The following is a 16,982-nucleotide window of genomic DNA, read 5'->3' on the forward strand; positions in this document are numbered from 1 at the left end:
TTTGTGCTACTGCTTGCCAGTTCAGTGATACAAATACCAACAAGATGCAGCAGCAACTTTCAAAAAATCTTTAACAAAGTGAATATGTTGTAACATCAATGCGCTTCTTGTTTCCTCACATTTGTCACAAGCTCCAAACAAATCCATCAGTGTATGTGTTCTAATCAGACAACATAACTTATCAGACAATACCGCTCATACATTCATCTGTAAAACTAAGTGACAACAGGAAAACAGACAAATATTTTCAAAGGTTTATTTGATCCAAACTGAACATGATAATCCCACTGATAAAACACAATCCACTTACACTAACAGAACATCTCTTTCATCAATACAACTCTCATTAGTTCTACAGCACTGTTTAAAAAAAAAGAACTACAATTAAACGGCATTATCTTTTCCAAAAGGAAAAAAAAAATCACTTTTATTTCTTAGATTAAATATTATATTTGTAGACAAAAAAAAGGTACTAAAATCTCAGAATGACTTCACTCACCCCCAACTAAAAACATTCCACATTAATCTGACAAAACCCATAATCTGTGTATGTCCCACATTCAGTGCTTTAAAACAATAATCCCGCAGTATAAAAAAAACACAAGTATCAAAAAGAAGCAAGTGAATGGCTGTTGTAACAAGCATTAAAAAAAATTATGTTTATCACAGACTCCTCTGGTCAAACACTTCTAGGAAACTCATTGCATAAGTCATCATTGTTATATAGAAAACATAGGTACATATTTCATCCTTTGATGTAAGGGAAACAAAGGTACAAGAAATAAAAATGTAATGTGAAAAAGAATCAAGCTTTTTAATTTTTAAAAATTTGATTTGAAAAACACATTTGAAGGATTCTATTAATTTTGGCAGTCATTGTTTTGGATTTGCTGGAAGAAAATAGTCACATTAAAAAAGCAATGAAATAAATAGCAAAACATACCAGGATAGTGAATAGTCCCTCATTATGTACATGGTATGCTGGTACAAAATAAATATAAAATAAAACATGAGCTGGCACAAAAAAAAAACAATAAAATAAAAGGCAGTGGATGGAGGTTACATAGTAGCTTAGTATAAGGATGTCAGGCTTAGAACTCAACACTAGACCATCAAGATGTCAGGCCTAGCACCACAAGAATGGACCATCAGAATGTCAGGCCTAGCACCACAAGACTGGACCATCAGAATGTCAGGCCTAGCACCACAAGACTGGACCATCAGAATGTCAGGCCTAGCACCACACGACTGGACCATCAGAATGTCAGGCCTAGCACCACAAGAATGGACCATCAGAATGTCAGGCCTAGCACCACAAGAATGGACCATCAGAATGTCAGGCCTAGCACCACAAGAATGGACCATCAGAATGTCAGGCCTAGCACCACAAGACTGGACCATCAGAATGTCAGGCCTAGCACCACAAGAATGGACCATCAGAATGTCAGGCCTAGCACCACAAGAATGGACCATCAGAATGTCAGGCCTAGCACCACAAGACTGGACCATCAGAATGTCAGGCCTAGCACCACACGACTGGACCATCAGAATGTCAGGCCTAGCACCACAAGAATGGACCATCAGAATGTCAGGCCTAGCACCACAAGACTGGACCATCAGAATGTCAGGCCTAGCACCACAAGAATGGACCATCAGAATGTCAGGCCTAGCACCACAAGAATGGACCATCAGAATGTCAGGCCTAGCACCACAAGAATGGACCATCAGAATGTCAGGCCTAGCACCACAAGACTGGACCATCAGAATGTCAGGCCTAGCACCACAAGACTAGACCATCAAGTGTCAGGCCTAGCACCACAAGAATGGACCATCAGAATGTCAGGCCTAGCACCACAAGACTAGACCATCAGAATGTCAGGCCTAGCACCACAAGACTGGACCATCAGAATGTCAGGCCTAGCACCACACGACTGGACCATAACAGCACCAAAACAAACTGCCAAATGAAACAACTCAATACTACCTCCAACACAGAAGTATATGCCACCATATTATGTCTTACTTAAAAATAATTAATGATCTTGCATATTTATGGTTAATACTAATAACACCTCAAAAAAATAATACAATACTGACATAAAGAAAGCAGTAAAATACTGGGTACCACAGCAGATGTCTGGGCGCTGACTCTTACAGAGACAGGTTGCATAAACTCATCACAGAAACTCAGGCCAGCCGCACTAGTCTTATCACAAATTCCAGTTTCACTCAGGTTGTAAGTTCAGTAAAAAGTGTTAGTATTAATTAAAAATTTTTGTCTTACTAGAATAAAAAATGTGTATACCAAACAGACAAAACATATTATTTGGAGAGCTAAAAAAAAAACAACCCAAAAGTGTGTTAATTATTATGCAACCAGCTCAGATATCTTATAAGCCCTGTGCTTAGCTTTGTCTATGTTAAAAAAATTACACCCTGGTGTAGCCAGACAAAAAAACTTGAAGCTGTGAATGGAAGCAGCAACTGCTGGTGGTTGGGGAGGAAATCTATCAACCATACACAGAGTCTATTACAACAGTTCTAATATGGTGTTGACATGATGTGTACTCAGTTTTTGGGGTACACTAGTCCTGATGTACACTAGTCCTGATGTACACAAGACATGATGTAATGTACCTAAGTCAAGATGTGATCAAGCCCTGATGTATACAACACTTACGACTAACAAGAATTGTGACTGAAGGTACAAATAGCTTGAATGCTAATACTGAGGAAAACAAGCCTATTTACAAGTGCAGATATCAACCACCGTACCCTGGTTTTTTTTTATATGGAAGATAAAATACAGTAACCATAGCAACCACCAGCTCAACCCTCAAACAAAAACAGTTTTTCACCCAGTGCAACTTCTTTAAACTCCAGAATCAGATACACGATAGAAAACCCTCAAGAAATGACACTTAAGCTAGAAAAGTTGATATTAAGCCACAGAATTATACATAAGATGTAAAATTGTTTAAATTGGAGGCAAAAACATTTAGATTTCTTTAAAAAACACAATTTTCTCAACTAAATTATAAAAAAGTTCTGAAAATTTTGTCTTTTACAATTTGCATTTACAACAAAGCAATTGTTTGTAAATTCATGCAAGTGAAAGTTAGTGCTTCAACTTCAGACAGCATAGTTAAATAAATACATATATTTATAGCTTAATAAATTAATTTTTTTATTCAAATAAAAAATGAATTTAAAAAAATCTTCCACATCACAGCTTATTAATTTCTTTCTTTCATTATATTAATTATAATTTATGTACATGTATCTATTACAACTGTTGAAGAAAGTTTTTGTTAGTTACATTTCAAATGCAGTTTATCACAACCTAACTATCAACAATCAGCTACTGGTGTGTGAGAAACAAAATGGAATGTCAATGACCAAAGGAAACAACTGTATATGACCAGTGCCTCTACGACAGGTTTTAGTTGGGAAAACTTATCAATAAATAGAAAAAAAACTTGTGGTGCCTAGTGATGAATTGCATTTTGTTCTTTGAAAGGGAAAGAAGCTTCAAACAAAACATGAACTTGTCCCTGGTGTGGTGACTAGAAATTCTAGCTGGTCACAGCGTCTGCTTCACTCACCTCACTGGCACCCCTGGGGGGAAAAATGTTTTTGTTGTATGTCTGGAACACATTTTATACTCTCTAAACTGTTTTTAATAATCTCAGAATTTAATTAATTTAGAAGTACTATTATTAAGTGATTTTAATTCATTGAAAGGCAATAAATAAAATTAATTGAGTCACCATACAATAAATACAGTTATATTTTAGTAATAGTGAATGTGGGATGGGGGGGGGGGGGGGGGGGGAAGAGAAAGAGAGGTGACACAACCATAAACTGATGAGATGTTAGCCACATCACAATACTATATAAAAATATTTACAATGATGTTTCATCCCCAGGTCTTTCATTGTAAATTATTTAAAAATTCACTTAATATTGTCTTTATGTTTAGTGGTTGCCAACACATTTGCAATTTTTTCTTAACTGATAAGTTTTAAAGCAAAATAGTACAAGATGTTACTAAAAAGTGAAGAAACTTTAGAAATGTAAAAGAATGTAAGAATAATTAAAGTGTTGATTTACCCAACGGCTGGCTTTGATGCTACATCCTGCACTATTGGAGATGCTCCACCATTCTGCAGTAGTTTGGGTGACTCAGGTGATGTTGTGGGGGACGAGGCACCGGCAGCAGACTGACTAACCAGCTGGGACTTTACTTCACCAGCTGTTTTCAAGGTTTCTGACTGGGTAAGTTTGGGTGGGGTCTCTGGCTGGGGAAGTTTGGGTGGGGCTACCTCCCTGGGGGAGGCTGGAGCAGAGCTGTTGTCTTCCTGCAGCTGCATGTGATACTTGTATGTGTCGGTTGTGGGGATTATTTTACCTGTGACAGACACAAGAATCAAATCAATAGTGGCAACGAGTTTAATTTTCTAACATAATGAATGATATACAACTGTGAATGCCAGGAAAAAATGTAATTTATCAAAAAAAAAAAAAAAAATGACAACAGAATTATTAAACTTTTATGAAAAGAGATTAAAATTTGATTCATATGTTCAAGTCTCACCAGAAGTAAGGTTGAAAGTCCTCCCTTTGATCTGCTCTTTAGCAGGGGACCACCAGTTTAAGATGGAGCTAACTACAGGCACCTGGCGCAAAACACCCTGAATGAAAAGAAAAATTATTATTTTAAAATTTTAAAGGTAGCATGAATAGCATACTGACTGCTACACAGAAGTTGGGTGGAGGGAGGGGGAGGAAGAAGAAAGTCAAGTTAATTATAAAATTAAATAAGTAGCTAGTTAAAGATAAATGCGATATGTGTGCTAACCTCATGCAACAGTTTCTCTGTATTTTCCTTCTCCAGTTCCTTATTTGCCTCCTCTATTCCTTTCCTGATCATCTCTGACATAGACTCCAGGAACTGGGATAGAAAGTTAGTAAAACCATGCAAATATTTTAAATACAAACTTGTGAATACAGAATGTTTACTGGAACTGCTAATGTAACTCCATGTGAAAAAATATGTCCTACCTTAGAGCTCTCCTCCACGTCTTTACCAATGTTGTATACCAGAGAGACCAGCTCATCCACATCTGTGTCTGTGGTGATCAGACCAAAGCGTACACAAACCATGCCATTGGCTGTGTGACCTGTCAGGACAACCAAGATCAAACACATTCATCAACTACATTACTTAAAAGTAACAAAACAACAAATAAATTAAAATAAAAACAAGATGATATGAGTTTATCATTACAATAATGCTGCCTGCTGGTGTATAACTCATGACTAAAAGAATCAAACTGTGACCTGTTGAGAAAGCTGTGTCCTGCGCCTTGAGCTTGTGCACTAACTCAGCATTCAAGTTGTTGATATCAGTTCTCTCCTTCTCTGTCAGCTCACCCACTTTCTGGATATACAACTCAGGGATATAGCTGGGGATTAGGATATAAACACAGGGATATAGCTGGGGATTAGGATATAAACACAGGTATATAGCTGGGGATTAGGATATAAACACAAGGATATATAGCTGGGGATTTGGATATAAACACACGAATATAGCTAGGTATCAGGATATAAAGACAGGGATATAGCTGGGGATAAGAAAATGCAGGGAGGGATATTGCTGGGGATTAGGATATAAATAAAAAAGACAAATGAAATGATACAGATGATTATGAATAAAGACATTATTCAAGGACAAAGTTGTAGATTCTGACAAACGTTTAAGAGACAAAGCTGGGTTGCATTTAATAATTCATCTAATTCTCTTAATTTATAAAATAGTTACATTTTTCCCCCCCAAAATATCTTAACTTCCATAAATAGTCACAGTACCATACAGCTCCAAGTCCGGCCCAGGAATCCAAATCAACCAGGCTTAAATTACTGTGATTTGAGACTATTGACTTGAATCTCTTCCGTTGTATAGTTGTAGCATTCAATACACTCTGCAAGTATAGTTGTCAATTATTTAGTCTAGATACAAACATTCTTTTAACACAAATTTAGTACACTGTGTACTAAAACTAAAAGGAATTTCATGTGAAAGCAACTCACCAGATTAGATTTTAGAGATTCTACAAATTGTTCAACGTGTTCTTTAGTTGTACCCTTCACTGAAAAATATTAACACATTAGTATTAGATAGCTTTCAGAACTGGAAGATGGCTGATGTAATTTGCTATTATCATACCTTGAGTGGGGGGAATAGGTTTGTAATTATGACACCTTGAGTGGGGGGAATGGGTTTGTAATTATCACACCTTGAGTGGGAGAATGGGTTTGTAATTATCATACCTTGAGCTGTTTCAAGTGGGGAATATCTAATACAAACTGGGGCAATGGGTTTGTAATTATCATACCTTGAGCTGTTTCAAGTGGGGAATATCTAATACAAACTCCTTCTTTGTCAACTTCAACCAGGTCAATGGGGACGTTAGGGTTAGACACTTGTAAAGCTTCAGCTAACTGAGGAGTAAGCAGTTTAAATATTAAACCAATATTTTGGATATATAGTGTAAGCACAGGTTAAAACATCACAACCTACAAACCATAAGAGCTAGTGTTTTCTAATACTGACAAATAATAAACAATGAATTCATTTACTCTTTTTTGCTAATTAAGGATGTATAACCTGATAACTTTTGGCAGAAATTACTTGAAAATATTTCTTTTGACACTTTTAAAGCAATATTAATTACTTGAGGCCACAATATAGGTCAGAGTTAATATAGCTGGAAACTTCTTTAAAAAAATCTTAAGCTATATTTAGTAAGTGGGAGTAGCATTAATGCTTTTTTAAATACTGTATATAAAACAAAAAACACAACAGAATATTGACAGTTGCATCATTATGTTTTCTGGTGCATGAATATCAAATTAAGTATGTTGTCTCCTATGGCATATGGCAATAGTATACAAGAGGATATACTGTGTTTTGTTGCTTACTATTTAAAAAAAAAAACAATCAGAGAAAGAACAAAATTAATACCCATGTGTTGAGAGCGTCAAAATATACACTATCTTTGTCCTCATTGTCATCTTCCATTTTGACAGTAGAGTAAGGTGCTACAACAGCACCAGGTGCTAACACATCCTCAGCATATTTAAACACAACTGTGGGTGTCACTATTTCAAACACAACCTGAGTACAAAAAGTAAAGTATACATTCAATTTACTAGAAAATCAATCTGCTGCAGAAACAACTGGTATATATATATATATATATATATATATATATATATATATATATATATATATATATATATATATATATATATATATATATATATATATATATATATATATATATATATATATATTTATATAAACCAGGAAGTAATAACAATGAAATTCAGCTACTTACTAGAGCACTTATTGCCTTAGAAATCAGGTCTTTGATGTTTTTAACTTCCTTGTCTCGTTTTTTTCTGTCTCGACTCTAGAAAAAATAAACAATTGCCACATTACAAGTTGAATAAAACAATTTTCAACACAACAACAAACATACATTTTTTTAAAAATAAAGTCATTGCAGGCATGCTAAAAACATGTTCCAATTCTTGTTTCAAAATATATTAAATAATACAATTAATATAACTTACAATTCCATTGTAAGAATACACATAATTACACAAATTGTAATCACAATCACAGTGCTAATAAAAATTTGTAAAATAGCCATGTAAGCAAAATAATCAGTCTTCTTTTTCAAATGCTATACTTACAATTTGTTTAACTGTAGATAACTTGTCCAAGTGATCAAATAAAGTTTTAGCCTACAAGACAGACATAAAACAAATTAATTTCCTTAATTATAATTACAAACCAATGTATCATTTCATTGTTCTAGTAGCTGATATGGTAAGTTTTTATTACCAGTTCACATGACAAATTTCCTGAATTATAATAACAAACCAATGTATCATTTCATTATTCTAGTAGCTGATGTGGTCAAGGTTATATTACCAGTTCACACGAGTGCTTGATCCTGTTGACCATGCCCTCATGTCCAAGACTTTGTAAACACATCCAGAGGGGTAGACATTTCAGCTGAAGCTTGGCATCTACAGTGGTCAGACCTGCAGCGTCTGTCATACTCTGGTCAGAATCTTTAAACAGTGTCTAATCCATGGTTAAGGGAAGATTGTCTACAGAACTCTGATACAAGCTGTTACTTTGACAAACAATGGCTGACCAGTAAAGATGTAATATAATAGGGTAGTTTTGTACAATAAAAAATTTGGACCAGAATAAGCCTGGTACATTAAATGATCGAGGCAAGGATACAATGTATGGCAAAGAGGGCACACCCAACCACTTAGAAAGATCCAGTGTGATACTGTCACCAGAAGTTGCTGACTCGACAGATGTTGGCACAGAAAACATGGCTAAAGTTGCCAGATTATGTCTGTCAAACAGTAAAAAATCATTACTCTCACTAATCATCCACAGCAATGACCTACAACAATTACATACACCTAAAGTGAATTCCATGCAACCAGCTATTAATAACTAACTTACCCCTCAACATGCAACCAAATGTTGTTTGCCTTAGAAATTTCTTGAAGTCTCTGTAAGTTATCTACATGTCCTACAATAGGGGTCCCTGGTGATTGCACAAAAAATAACATTTGATAAGTACACAGCAGCTACAGCATATGCTAAATACACATCCCAAATTTAGCCTTATACCATGAAAACAAAATACATTTCACATTGTATAAGCAAGAAACTTTTGTTTGATTTCTCTAAACTTCCACAACTATAACATAACTGCCCCTGTGTTAAATGTAAACTTTTACAATAAAGATCCCTGACATATGAACAACTGAAGTATCACCTGCATAAGCCAGCAGCAGGACAGGAGTTTTAGCAGCAGCTACATCATCTTGTATGAGTTTCTCTAGCATGGCGACATCCTGGTGTTTTTAAAAACAAAATAAAATGCTAAGTAAAAAAATTTAACCCTTTCACAAGAAAGCAACTAGAAAAAGTCAACAGCAACAACAGACCTAATTGAAAATCTTTTAGTGGTGACAGTTAAAGTTGCTTTTCTTCATAATTATATCTTTTAATTAACACACTACCATTTTGTTTTCCGTGCCTTGAAACAGTACTACTATGTGTATAGTTTGCTGATGAAATAATCTATCCTTACAAAACCAAGATATCACTTACCATCTTACTACTAGCTCCAAAGTGTGTGTTACAAGGCACTGTGCATGTACATGATAATGGAAGCCCAAGCTAGAACAAAAACACAATAATTTTTTAAAAACTTGCTGTATTAAAATAGATTTTAAAAAAAAACCACTCTTTTATTCAAATATTATGTAGGCCTATATGTTACTCTAAAAAAAAATAACATTTAATAAAAAGTACAATTATTTTTAAATTCCCTTATCTTTTTAAACTATTTTAACTCAGATTATTTTTTTAAAATGTGCTACACACAAAATACCTGTTGACAAAGATACTGCCCTAGTCCAGGTGGAGCTGACGCACTGATGTATATAACAGGTGGGCGGGAGTATAAGGCTTCAAACCCTTCTGTGGCATATTTGGGATATTTAGTGTACAAGGCTAGTTGACAAATGCGAGCAAGTCCTTCATACCTTTTATCATGGTACACAGGAACAGAGTTCTTGAACCTACACAAACATATTTCACATGTTATATGTTTTCATGTAATGAATAAAAAAAAAACACTATTTGAGACTTCTTTATTCATGATTAGATAACATAGGTTCAACAACACAAGTCATTGTAAAATAAACTAAAAACAAATCCACAATGTGTGTTATAAACTTGACCAAAGTCAAGAATCTATGCTACAGCGACGTACCTAAAGAGCCGAGATAGCCATAGCTTGCAGTCAGAGTCTAATTTTGATGCAGCTCGTTCTAAGGCAGCAGGCTCTAATGTTGTGAAGTGGGCAGCCAGGCTGTGGGCTGTCACCGTCAGTTTGGCTGTCTCGTCTAGATCCTGCAGCTGGGCTGATTCACTACATCAAAAATACAATTGTCTGTCTTAGACTATTTTATAGATTGTTTAGATTGTATCAACAACTATTGCCTATAATACATTATTTCTTTCAACATCAAAGTCAAATTCAACTTGATACGTTTGTAGTTAGAAGTGATACATTTTATAAATGCTATCAGGATCTTATTTAATTTCTAGCTTTCCATTTAGACCCTATGATATTTTAAATCATTGAACAACTGCTGTCTTTTGCTCCACTATATCTGTTGTTAAATGTATGAGATAGCTTAGACATAAAGTTGCACCACCTCCCCTGTTTTAAAGATTCAATGGTTTTGAGATATCTAGTAATCAAAACCAGCCGCAATAAGATAGGAAGAAAATAAAATATAAGCTAAAACAAACTGGAATTATTGGAGAAAGGGCATATCTAAAGGCTAGGCCAATGTAGTTTAACTGTCTACATATCTACTGCTGTCCACAACACTATAACCACAGCCTTGACTTACTTAAGTTCAACTTCCTCCTGTCCATCATTGATCTCTTCATAAAACACCAGCTGGTCTACTAATTGCATGACCTCTTCTTCTTTTTTACCTCTAGAATAATTTGTTTGGTTAATTTATAAACAATATTATACACATAAAACATCCTCATATTATCGATATTTTTAAATTAGTCCTGATATAAAGCTTTTCATGAGAAGCATATTCAACTAAAATTTTACTTTTAGCAGCTTTTAATAAAGTGTCTTGAACTGAAACATTACTAAGTTATTTATTTTTCTTAATGAAAAAAAAAATAAATGAAATTCAATTTATTTTAAACAAATAAACTCTTCACTTCATGTAAACAATAAGTAAACGAATGGAAATTTATTTAATTTTATGGCTTAAAATAATGAAGAAATACAGTTAGAACAAGTATGATCACAGCTGTTTCCATTAAACATGATCATGTGACATGAAATAATATTTTTGGTACTCACCCTCCTTGTAATTCCTCAGGAATATGTGGATGAAGAATTTTTCTAAACCTCTGTTTTCTCTCAGCCTCTAAGTCACTGTACATAGATCGAAGGAGAACATTTTCAGACATACTAAAGAGCCTACAGTGCACCTGTCAACCACAGCTCTGAACACAACCAACTACACACTGAACACCTGTTACACCAGCATGTGTTAAAGGTCAGAAACACTGGTATACATCAATATTTGGTTTCACTTCATACTACTGGGCTAAACTAACAATTGACATTCAAGTTGTAGTGTACAACTTTTTTAAAAATAGCTTTTATTACAGTAATCAATATTTAGAACAAAAAAATCAATCTAGGTTTGCACCTTGTCAAGTATCTATTAAAATGCTGACCAATGAATTTTCTTTTAATAATTAATGTCTTTGGTCAATTTAAAATAATTAGGATGTTATATTTTATTAGAACTACTTAACATAATAATATTTTCAATTTTAATTGCATTAAAATAGTTTTGAAGAAGTTTCTATACAGTTTTGTAGTTTTATCCTGTATAAAATGTGAAACAGAAATTGAACTATTTAGTGCAAAGAACTCAATGAATTATGATCAAATTTTATGATAGAGCATCAATGTAATGATTGGTTTGTTTTTTGTCTATAATAGAAGGAAATGACCCCTGACCTGCTCATCTTGTCCAGTATGGCATTAGTTTTGGCCACACTTCTCTCCAGCTCGTCAGTCATTGGGTCCACTAAATTCTGAATTAAAAGGGCAATGAAAATCTAATTAATGCACAACTCTATCTCAAATATTTTTAATATATAATTTTTAAAAAATCAACCTTGAATTTCATGTAAGTTGTCAATTAGTCAATGGCGCATAACCAATTGACTTAATTGTGTTGGAAGGAATCTCTTCCAACAATAAAATTAAGAGCGAAGAAGAAGAAGGTAAGTTGTAACTTGACCTAATATTTTTTTTTAGATCATTATCTTATTTATTTACAAAGTTTTGTGATCATAAAGTTCAACAATTTACAAATTCACAATGATACTAATCAGATTATAACAATAGATGCTTAGTGTTTGTTTTACTTCCCATCTGCAGCCCCCCCCCCCCCTCCCCCCCAAGTATATGTGAGATGATAAGGTAAGAATTACATTTTTCACAGTGTGTACATTAAAAGCTTACCTCTATTAACAAACTTATAAAAAGAAACCACTTTTGGTAATGTAACTTTATTGTCTGACTGTTAAAAAGTTCATTTATGGAACAATCTTCCAAATAGAATACCATAAAATAATAAACAGAAAATATATTCCAAACAAAACAAATGCCTAGAGTGAGTCATGACAAGATTGCAACAAAATTTCTCAGTATTCTCTACCAGTCTACATATCCTAAGAAGATTAATTTACAGTTTCCCTTGTTACTTTGTGTAATCATCATAAATATAACCCTACAATATGTGTTAATAGTATAGATTCTCTTGTGTTCTTGTTTCCATTTTTATAGGCTCAGGGCTGTTGTTTATTGATTCTAACCTTATCAAGCTGATACATTAATGTTTCAGCATAAATGATTTGTTACAGGAATAATGACATCAATATCTATATATATACATATATTTAAATGAAAGTGTGTGTGTGTGTGTTTTTACTACAATTTTCATCCAATCACCATGAAACTTTAAGGGAGTTGATGAGAATACCTAAGGGAAGGTTTACCCTACAAAAAAAAATTGTTTCACTCTCACGCGGGCAGCACCATGGCAGGGTGCAATTCAGGAGCCCCAGTCTTTACCATGAGCGCTATGCCGCCTATGTTCGTTCTTAACAGCAAAAGACTATAAATAAGATAGGGTATTAGAGTAGTTAACTAAACATAATCAGGTGCATCCGCGGCACTCCAGGCAGGGTGCAATTAGGCGCCCTGGGCTAATTATATTTAAAAAAATTCAACATTTGTACGGTTAGAGCAGAAAAAATATATAATTTATATAAGAAGTATTTTCTTTAATCAGTGTTGGGCACCCCTGGTGACCAAATGTGGGAAGTCAAATAAAGTGGAATTTGAAACAAAAAAGATGGGCCAAACGCATGGATGCTACTTTGCTATAAATAAATAATTAAAATAAGTCATATGATATTATGCACAGTTGAATAGATACAACTACATACACCATAGGTGTAGTGTTCAGTAGGCCTATAGTTTTATATATAGCCACTCTCTAGACCTAACCGGTTTCATTTATTTTAAAGACATCCTATGTGATTTGAATAAAATTAATGTTAGTGGTCATTTTGAGACTTTTTGTGTTGTCTCTAATCTACTTAGTGATCTACTACTGTAACCGTTATTATTAAGGGGATATGCTATGTTTTTTTCTATTTTTTACAGTTTAAGATCTAAAGCCTTTTGAATTCTTTTATCATATTTGGCATATAAAAGTAATTATTAAACAGCAAAAAAAGGGTCGAAAACAATTTTGGTTGTCATGGAAACCCAAAAAACCTCCGCCATTTTGAATTTTTTGGTACTTTTAAAAATACTAAGGCTTTTTTATTTATGCGCCTATAGCAATCAAATTTAAACTGCTTATATTTCAGTATATATTAAAACTTTTGTCACGACAACTTTTTGAAATAATTACTAGTAAGAATTTTACAAGGTCTAAAAAATCGTACCCTTTTTAGTATTCAATAGTTTCAAAATTTGCATATTAATTACCAAATACTTTTTTTCTATGAAAGCAATCACAATTCCCTCGTGACAAAAGATGTATTTTTATATCAAGAACAAGTACTGAAAATATGGTTGGCATTGTTTAATAAATAAAAAAGTAGTAGGCTTTTTAGTGTTAAAAACATGCGAACTGAGAAAAACAGCCAAAAGTAACGAAAACTAGGTCAGGAAAGTACCACATCTGTGTAAACTGCAAAGCCGATTGTAAGCTTTGGGTATTTCCCATATGTAGGAAATTAAGTTTATTAGATACATGAGAAATCCAGCTTTCCAATGATGTCAAATACAATATAATGATGGATATAAAACTTTTCATAGAGATCTTGTAAGATTGGGAAAAATTTATTATTTTTTAATTAATAGGGTCATAAAAATCGTAATTCAAACAAATAAAATATTTTTTTCTCTTTAAAGTTATTATTTTCTTTATACAAAAATGGACAAAGTATCCAAAAGTGCAAGAAACCCATCATGACGAAAAACAAGAAATTTTGTGATTTTTTTCTGCGCATATCCCCTTAAATAACTAAATTCAAAAGGTAATCTAATGTTTTAGGACAGTAAAATTGGCCGAAGTTAGTAATGTGAGAGAAAGGTGCAAATAAATATGTCTTTAATACAAGTATAATGTGTTATATGTGTCAAACATAATAGATAATTGAATAAAAAACTGTGTGTAATGTCTACTAAATCAGTAATTAACTTAGAACAGCAGTGTTTGAGAGCAAGATTTACTATAGGTAGGGCCAATAAACAGTGGCCATCTGTAAATGAGAGTGTTTTCAGTTGGAATTCTAATTAATTTAATTAAAACACAAAAAAAAAATTTAACAAAAAAACAAAAAAACAAAGGTGACTGCTAAGTTAACAAGCTTGGTTACATCTGGTAACAATATCATTAATCTAGGCCTAATTTTTATTTATTTAGATTATTTGTTAGGCAACTGAAATGTTTTAATAAAATTGTTTAAAATACTTTAAAAATAGGTAGGCCCAGGGTCCTAAATGATAGTATTACTCTAACTTGAAGGCGTGGTCGGTTGCTAACAACAATATGGCGTCCGGACCGGACGAATGACTTCCGACGATTTTGTAGCCCAATTCAAGTGACCTTCTACAAATTACTTTTAAAAATGTTAACCACCAGCAGAATGGCGGGGTTTTCACAATATAACAACAAACTATAGGTAGCAGGGCTATATATGCATGCCAGAAAAGCATTTCAAAATTTGCGTTGGAGAATGAAGGCTAAATTTAAAAGTTGGTTTCATTAAAAATACTAGTACTTTTTAAATATAAATTTCTATAGTACAAAATTGATTTCCATACTGAAGCATTATTAGGTTTATCAGTCTATTAAAAAATAAATCAAATATTGTCAGCCGTATTTTTATGAGACTGGCCAAGAAAACGACAACCAAATTAAAAAAAAAACAACCACTATTTGGTGATCACTAGGCTAATGAGGAACTCTTGTGCATAGCCAGTTAAAAAGTCAAACCGGATTCATTGCTTTTTGTAGCTTCAAACACAAGGGTGGTTATTATGGAGGGATGTGGCGTATTATAGATGTGAGTGACAATATATTTTTAATTAGGCCTAAGTAATTTCAATTAGTTTAAAAACTAACTAAAAACCTCAAAATTAGTGCCTAATAGATTAAATATGGATTTCTATTATACTGTGATCATGTTTAAATTGTAAATTGAGTAAATTTAAGATTTAGTGAGAAAATCTACAAATGAAACATCTTTATAACTTTTAAAACATAGGCAAACTTCTAATTAAATCCTTGTAGTTTGTAGGCCTAATATTGTGAAATAATTGGGTAGGGCCCTACTGAAATTTTAATAGTCACCCTTTCATTACTCAATACTAGATCTTTAATCTAGGTCCTCTATTTACTAGCTTTGACAGATTTTAGGGTCCTAAAACTAAAATGATAGATTAACAATTAGGCCTACACTGCCCTACACTCAATACCATTCTCAAGTCAAATGTAGATCTAGAGTCTATATCAGGCTTGTGAATAATAATAATGAATATCATAATGTAAAAAAGTAAAGTTCCCTTTCAAACCAGACGCTATAAGGGGCAAGTTCTGTAACCTCAGCATATGAGGAGGTAGTGTGGTCAGCACTATGCCCTGCTATGAGAGTTGAGTGGACTCGGGGACGGTGTACTTACTTGAACCGGGATTCGAACTCTAGACTTACAGGTTAGCAATCCAGCTCTCTACCGCTTGGCCAATATTTCCCATAAATATGATAATGGCTCAGCTCAAATGAGACCAAAAGTCGCCAAAAGACAATCATTCAACCACAACAACAAGCGCTTTTTTTTTTCTCTTATTCAACTTTCAGTCTCACTGGATCAAGTTTTCAAAGTGGGTTAGTAAAGACAAATGAGCATTGATTTAGATATACCCTTAAAAAGTTGTTTTCCAAAGAAAAGTCTCCGTGAGCACCCTTTGTTTTAGGAGATTGATCCTCCTCCATAGATAATTCTTGTTTAGTTGCTGATGGGGAACCGGGAGAAGTACTAGGAACCGGGGTTGCCATCTTGGTCGTTTACGGTGTTTATGGACAATATCGATACCTAGGTCAAAAACGGAGTAATCGAGCTTTCAGACATAGATCTATTTGATATCTTTGTTTACTACCTACCTCGTCCAATTTGAAAAATGTACATGCTTTTCTAATATTCTGTTTACATTTTAGAAAATACTTATAATCATTTTACAAGCCAGTGTTACGTTAAACAAGAATTGCGGTCATTTTGGTTATGAGTGCTTGTAAATAATGATGGCTTTGAATATAGTTTATTGCTTGGTGACTAATACAAAGTCAAGTAATATGAGATGGCTCATGAATGAAAAACAACAGCTCATGGGCATTAATGGGATTGGACAATAATATAGGCTAAGGCGACTTACTAAAGCCTAAAGGCCAGACTAGATCTTAACGGAGCATAACAGTGAGCCAAATGATGAAAGTCGATTCCGTTTGTCATAAATATTCATTTCGTCCAATTCTAGTTTACACGCTGGCAAAACAATATAAATTTAGCAAATTCGTCGTAATGTGAGTAAACATATAACCATATGCCATATAAACAGTAGATGCATATAGATATAGTTTTTATTCGCAAACTAATTAGCCACTTTAAAAACTCATAATTAATGTGTAAAATACTTTTAATACATGTACAAATGTATTGCATAACTTTACG

General features: G+C 33.7%; 1 protein-coding gene across 1 annotated transcript; it reads right to left on the reverse strand.

The window, feature by feature from the left end:
- Positions 1-240: 240 nt before the first annotated feature.
- LOC131930283 (putative pyridoxal-dependent decarboxylase domain-containing protein 2) lies at positions 241-16,320 on the reverse strand. Its single transcript, XM_059286696.1, has 23 exons — positions 16,178-16,320; positions 11,688-11,764; positions 11,016-11,090; positions 10,537-10,626; positions 9,888-10,046; positions 9,504-9,693; positions 9,221-9,289; positions 8,883-8,961; positions 8,564-8,648; positions 8,330-8,450; positions 8,009-8,164; positions 7,768-7,818; positions 7,407-7,481; positions 7,031-7,183; positions 6,402-6,507; positions 6,097-6,155; positions 5,875-5,987; positions 5,344-5,468; positions 5,065-5,183; positions 4,862-4,954; positions 4,598-4,694; positions 4,114-4,411; positions 241-3,618 (listed from the first exon to the last, which is right to left on the reverse strand). Exons 1-23 carry the CDS (start codon positions 16,310-16,312, stop codon positions 3,576-3,578), a joined length of 2,568 nt encoding a protein of 855 aa, XP_059142679.1. The 5' UTR covers positions 16,313-16,320; the 3' UTR covers positions 241-3,575.
- Positions 16,321-16,982: the final 662 nt, after the last annotated feature.

This window comes from Physella acuta, unplaced genomic scaffold, assembly GCF_028476545.2.
Source record: "Physella acuta isolate Inbredline_101_S28 unplaced genomic scaffold, ASM2847654v3 ptg001752l, whole genome shotgun sequence".
NCBI lineage: Eukaryota > Metazoa > Mollusca > Gastropoda > Physidae > Physella > Physella acuta.

What these genes read in the sequence shown, in the direction of transcription:
- LOC131930283 (XM_059286696.1), bottom strand. Translation starts at nt 16,312, where the DNA reads ATGGCAACCCCGGTTCCTAGTACTTCTCCCGGTTCCCCATCAGCAACT. An exon ending in TATCTACAGTTAAACAAATT is followed by an intron (nt 7,482 to 7,767) that starts GTAAGTATAGCA and finishes TATTTTTTCTAG; the next exon opens with AGTCGAGACAGAAAAAAACG. An exon ending in TTGACGCTCTCAACACATGG is followed by an intron (nt 6,508 to 7,030) that starts GTATTAATTTTG and finishes CTTACTCCTCAG; the next exon opens with TTAGCTGAAGCTTTACAAGT.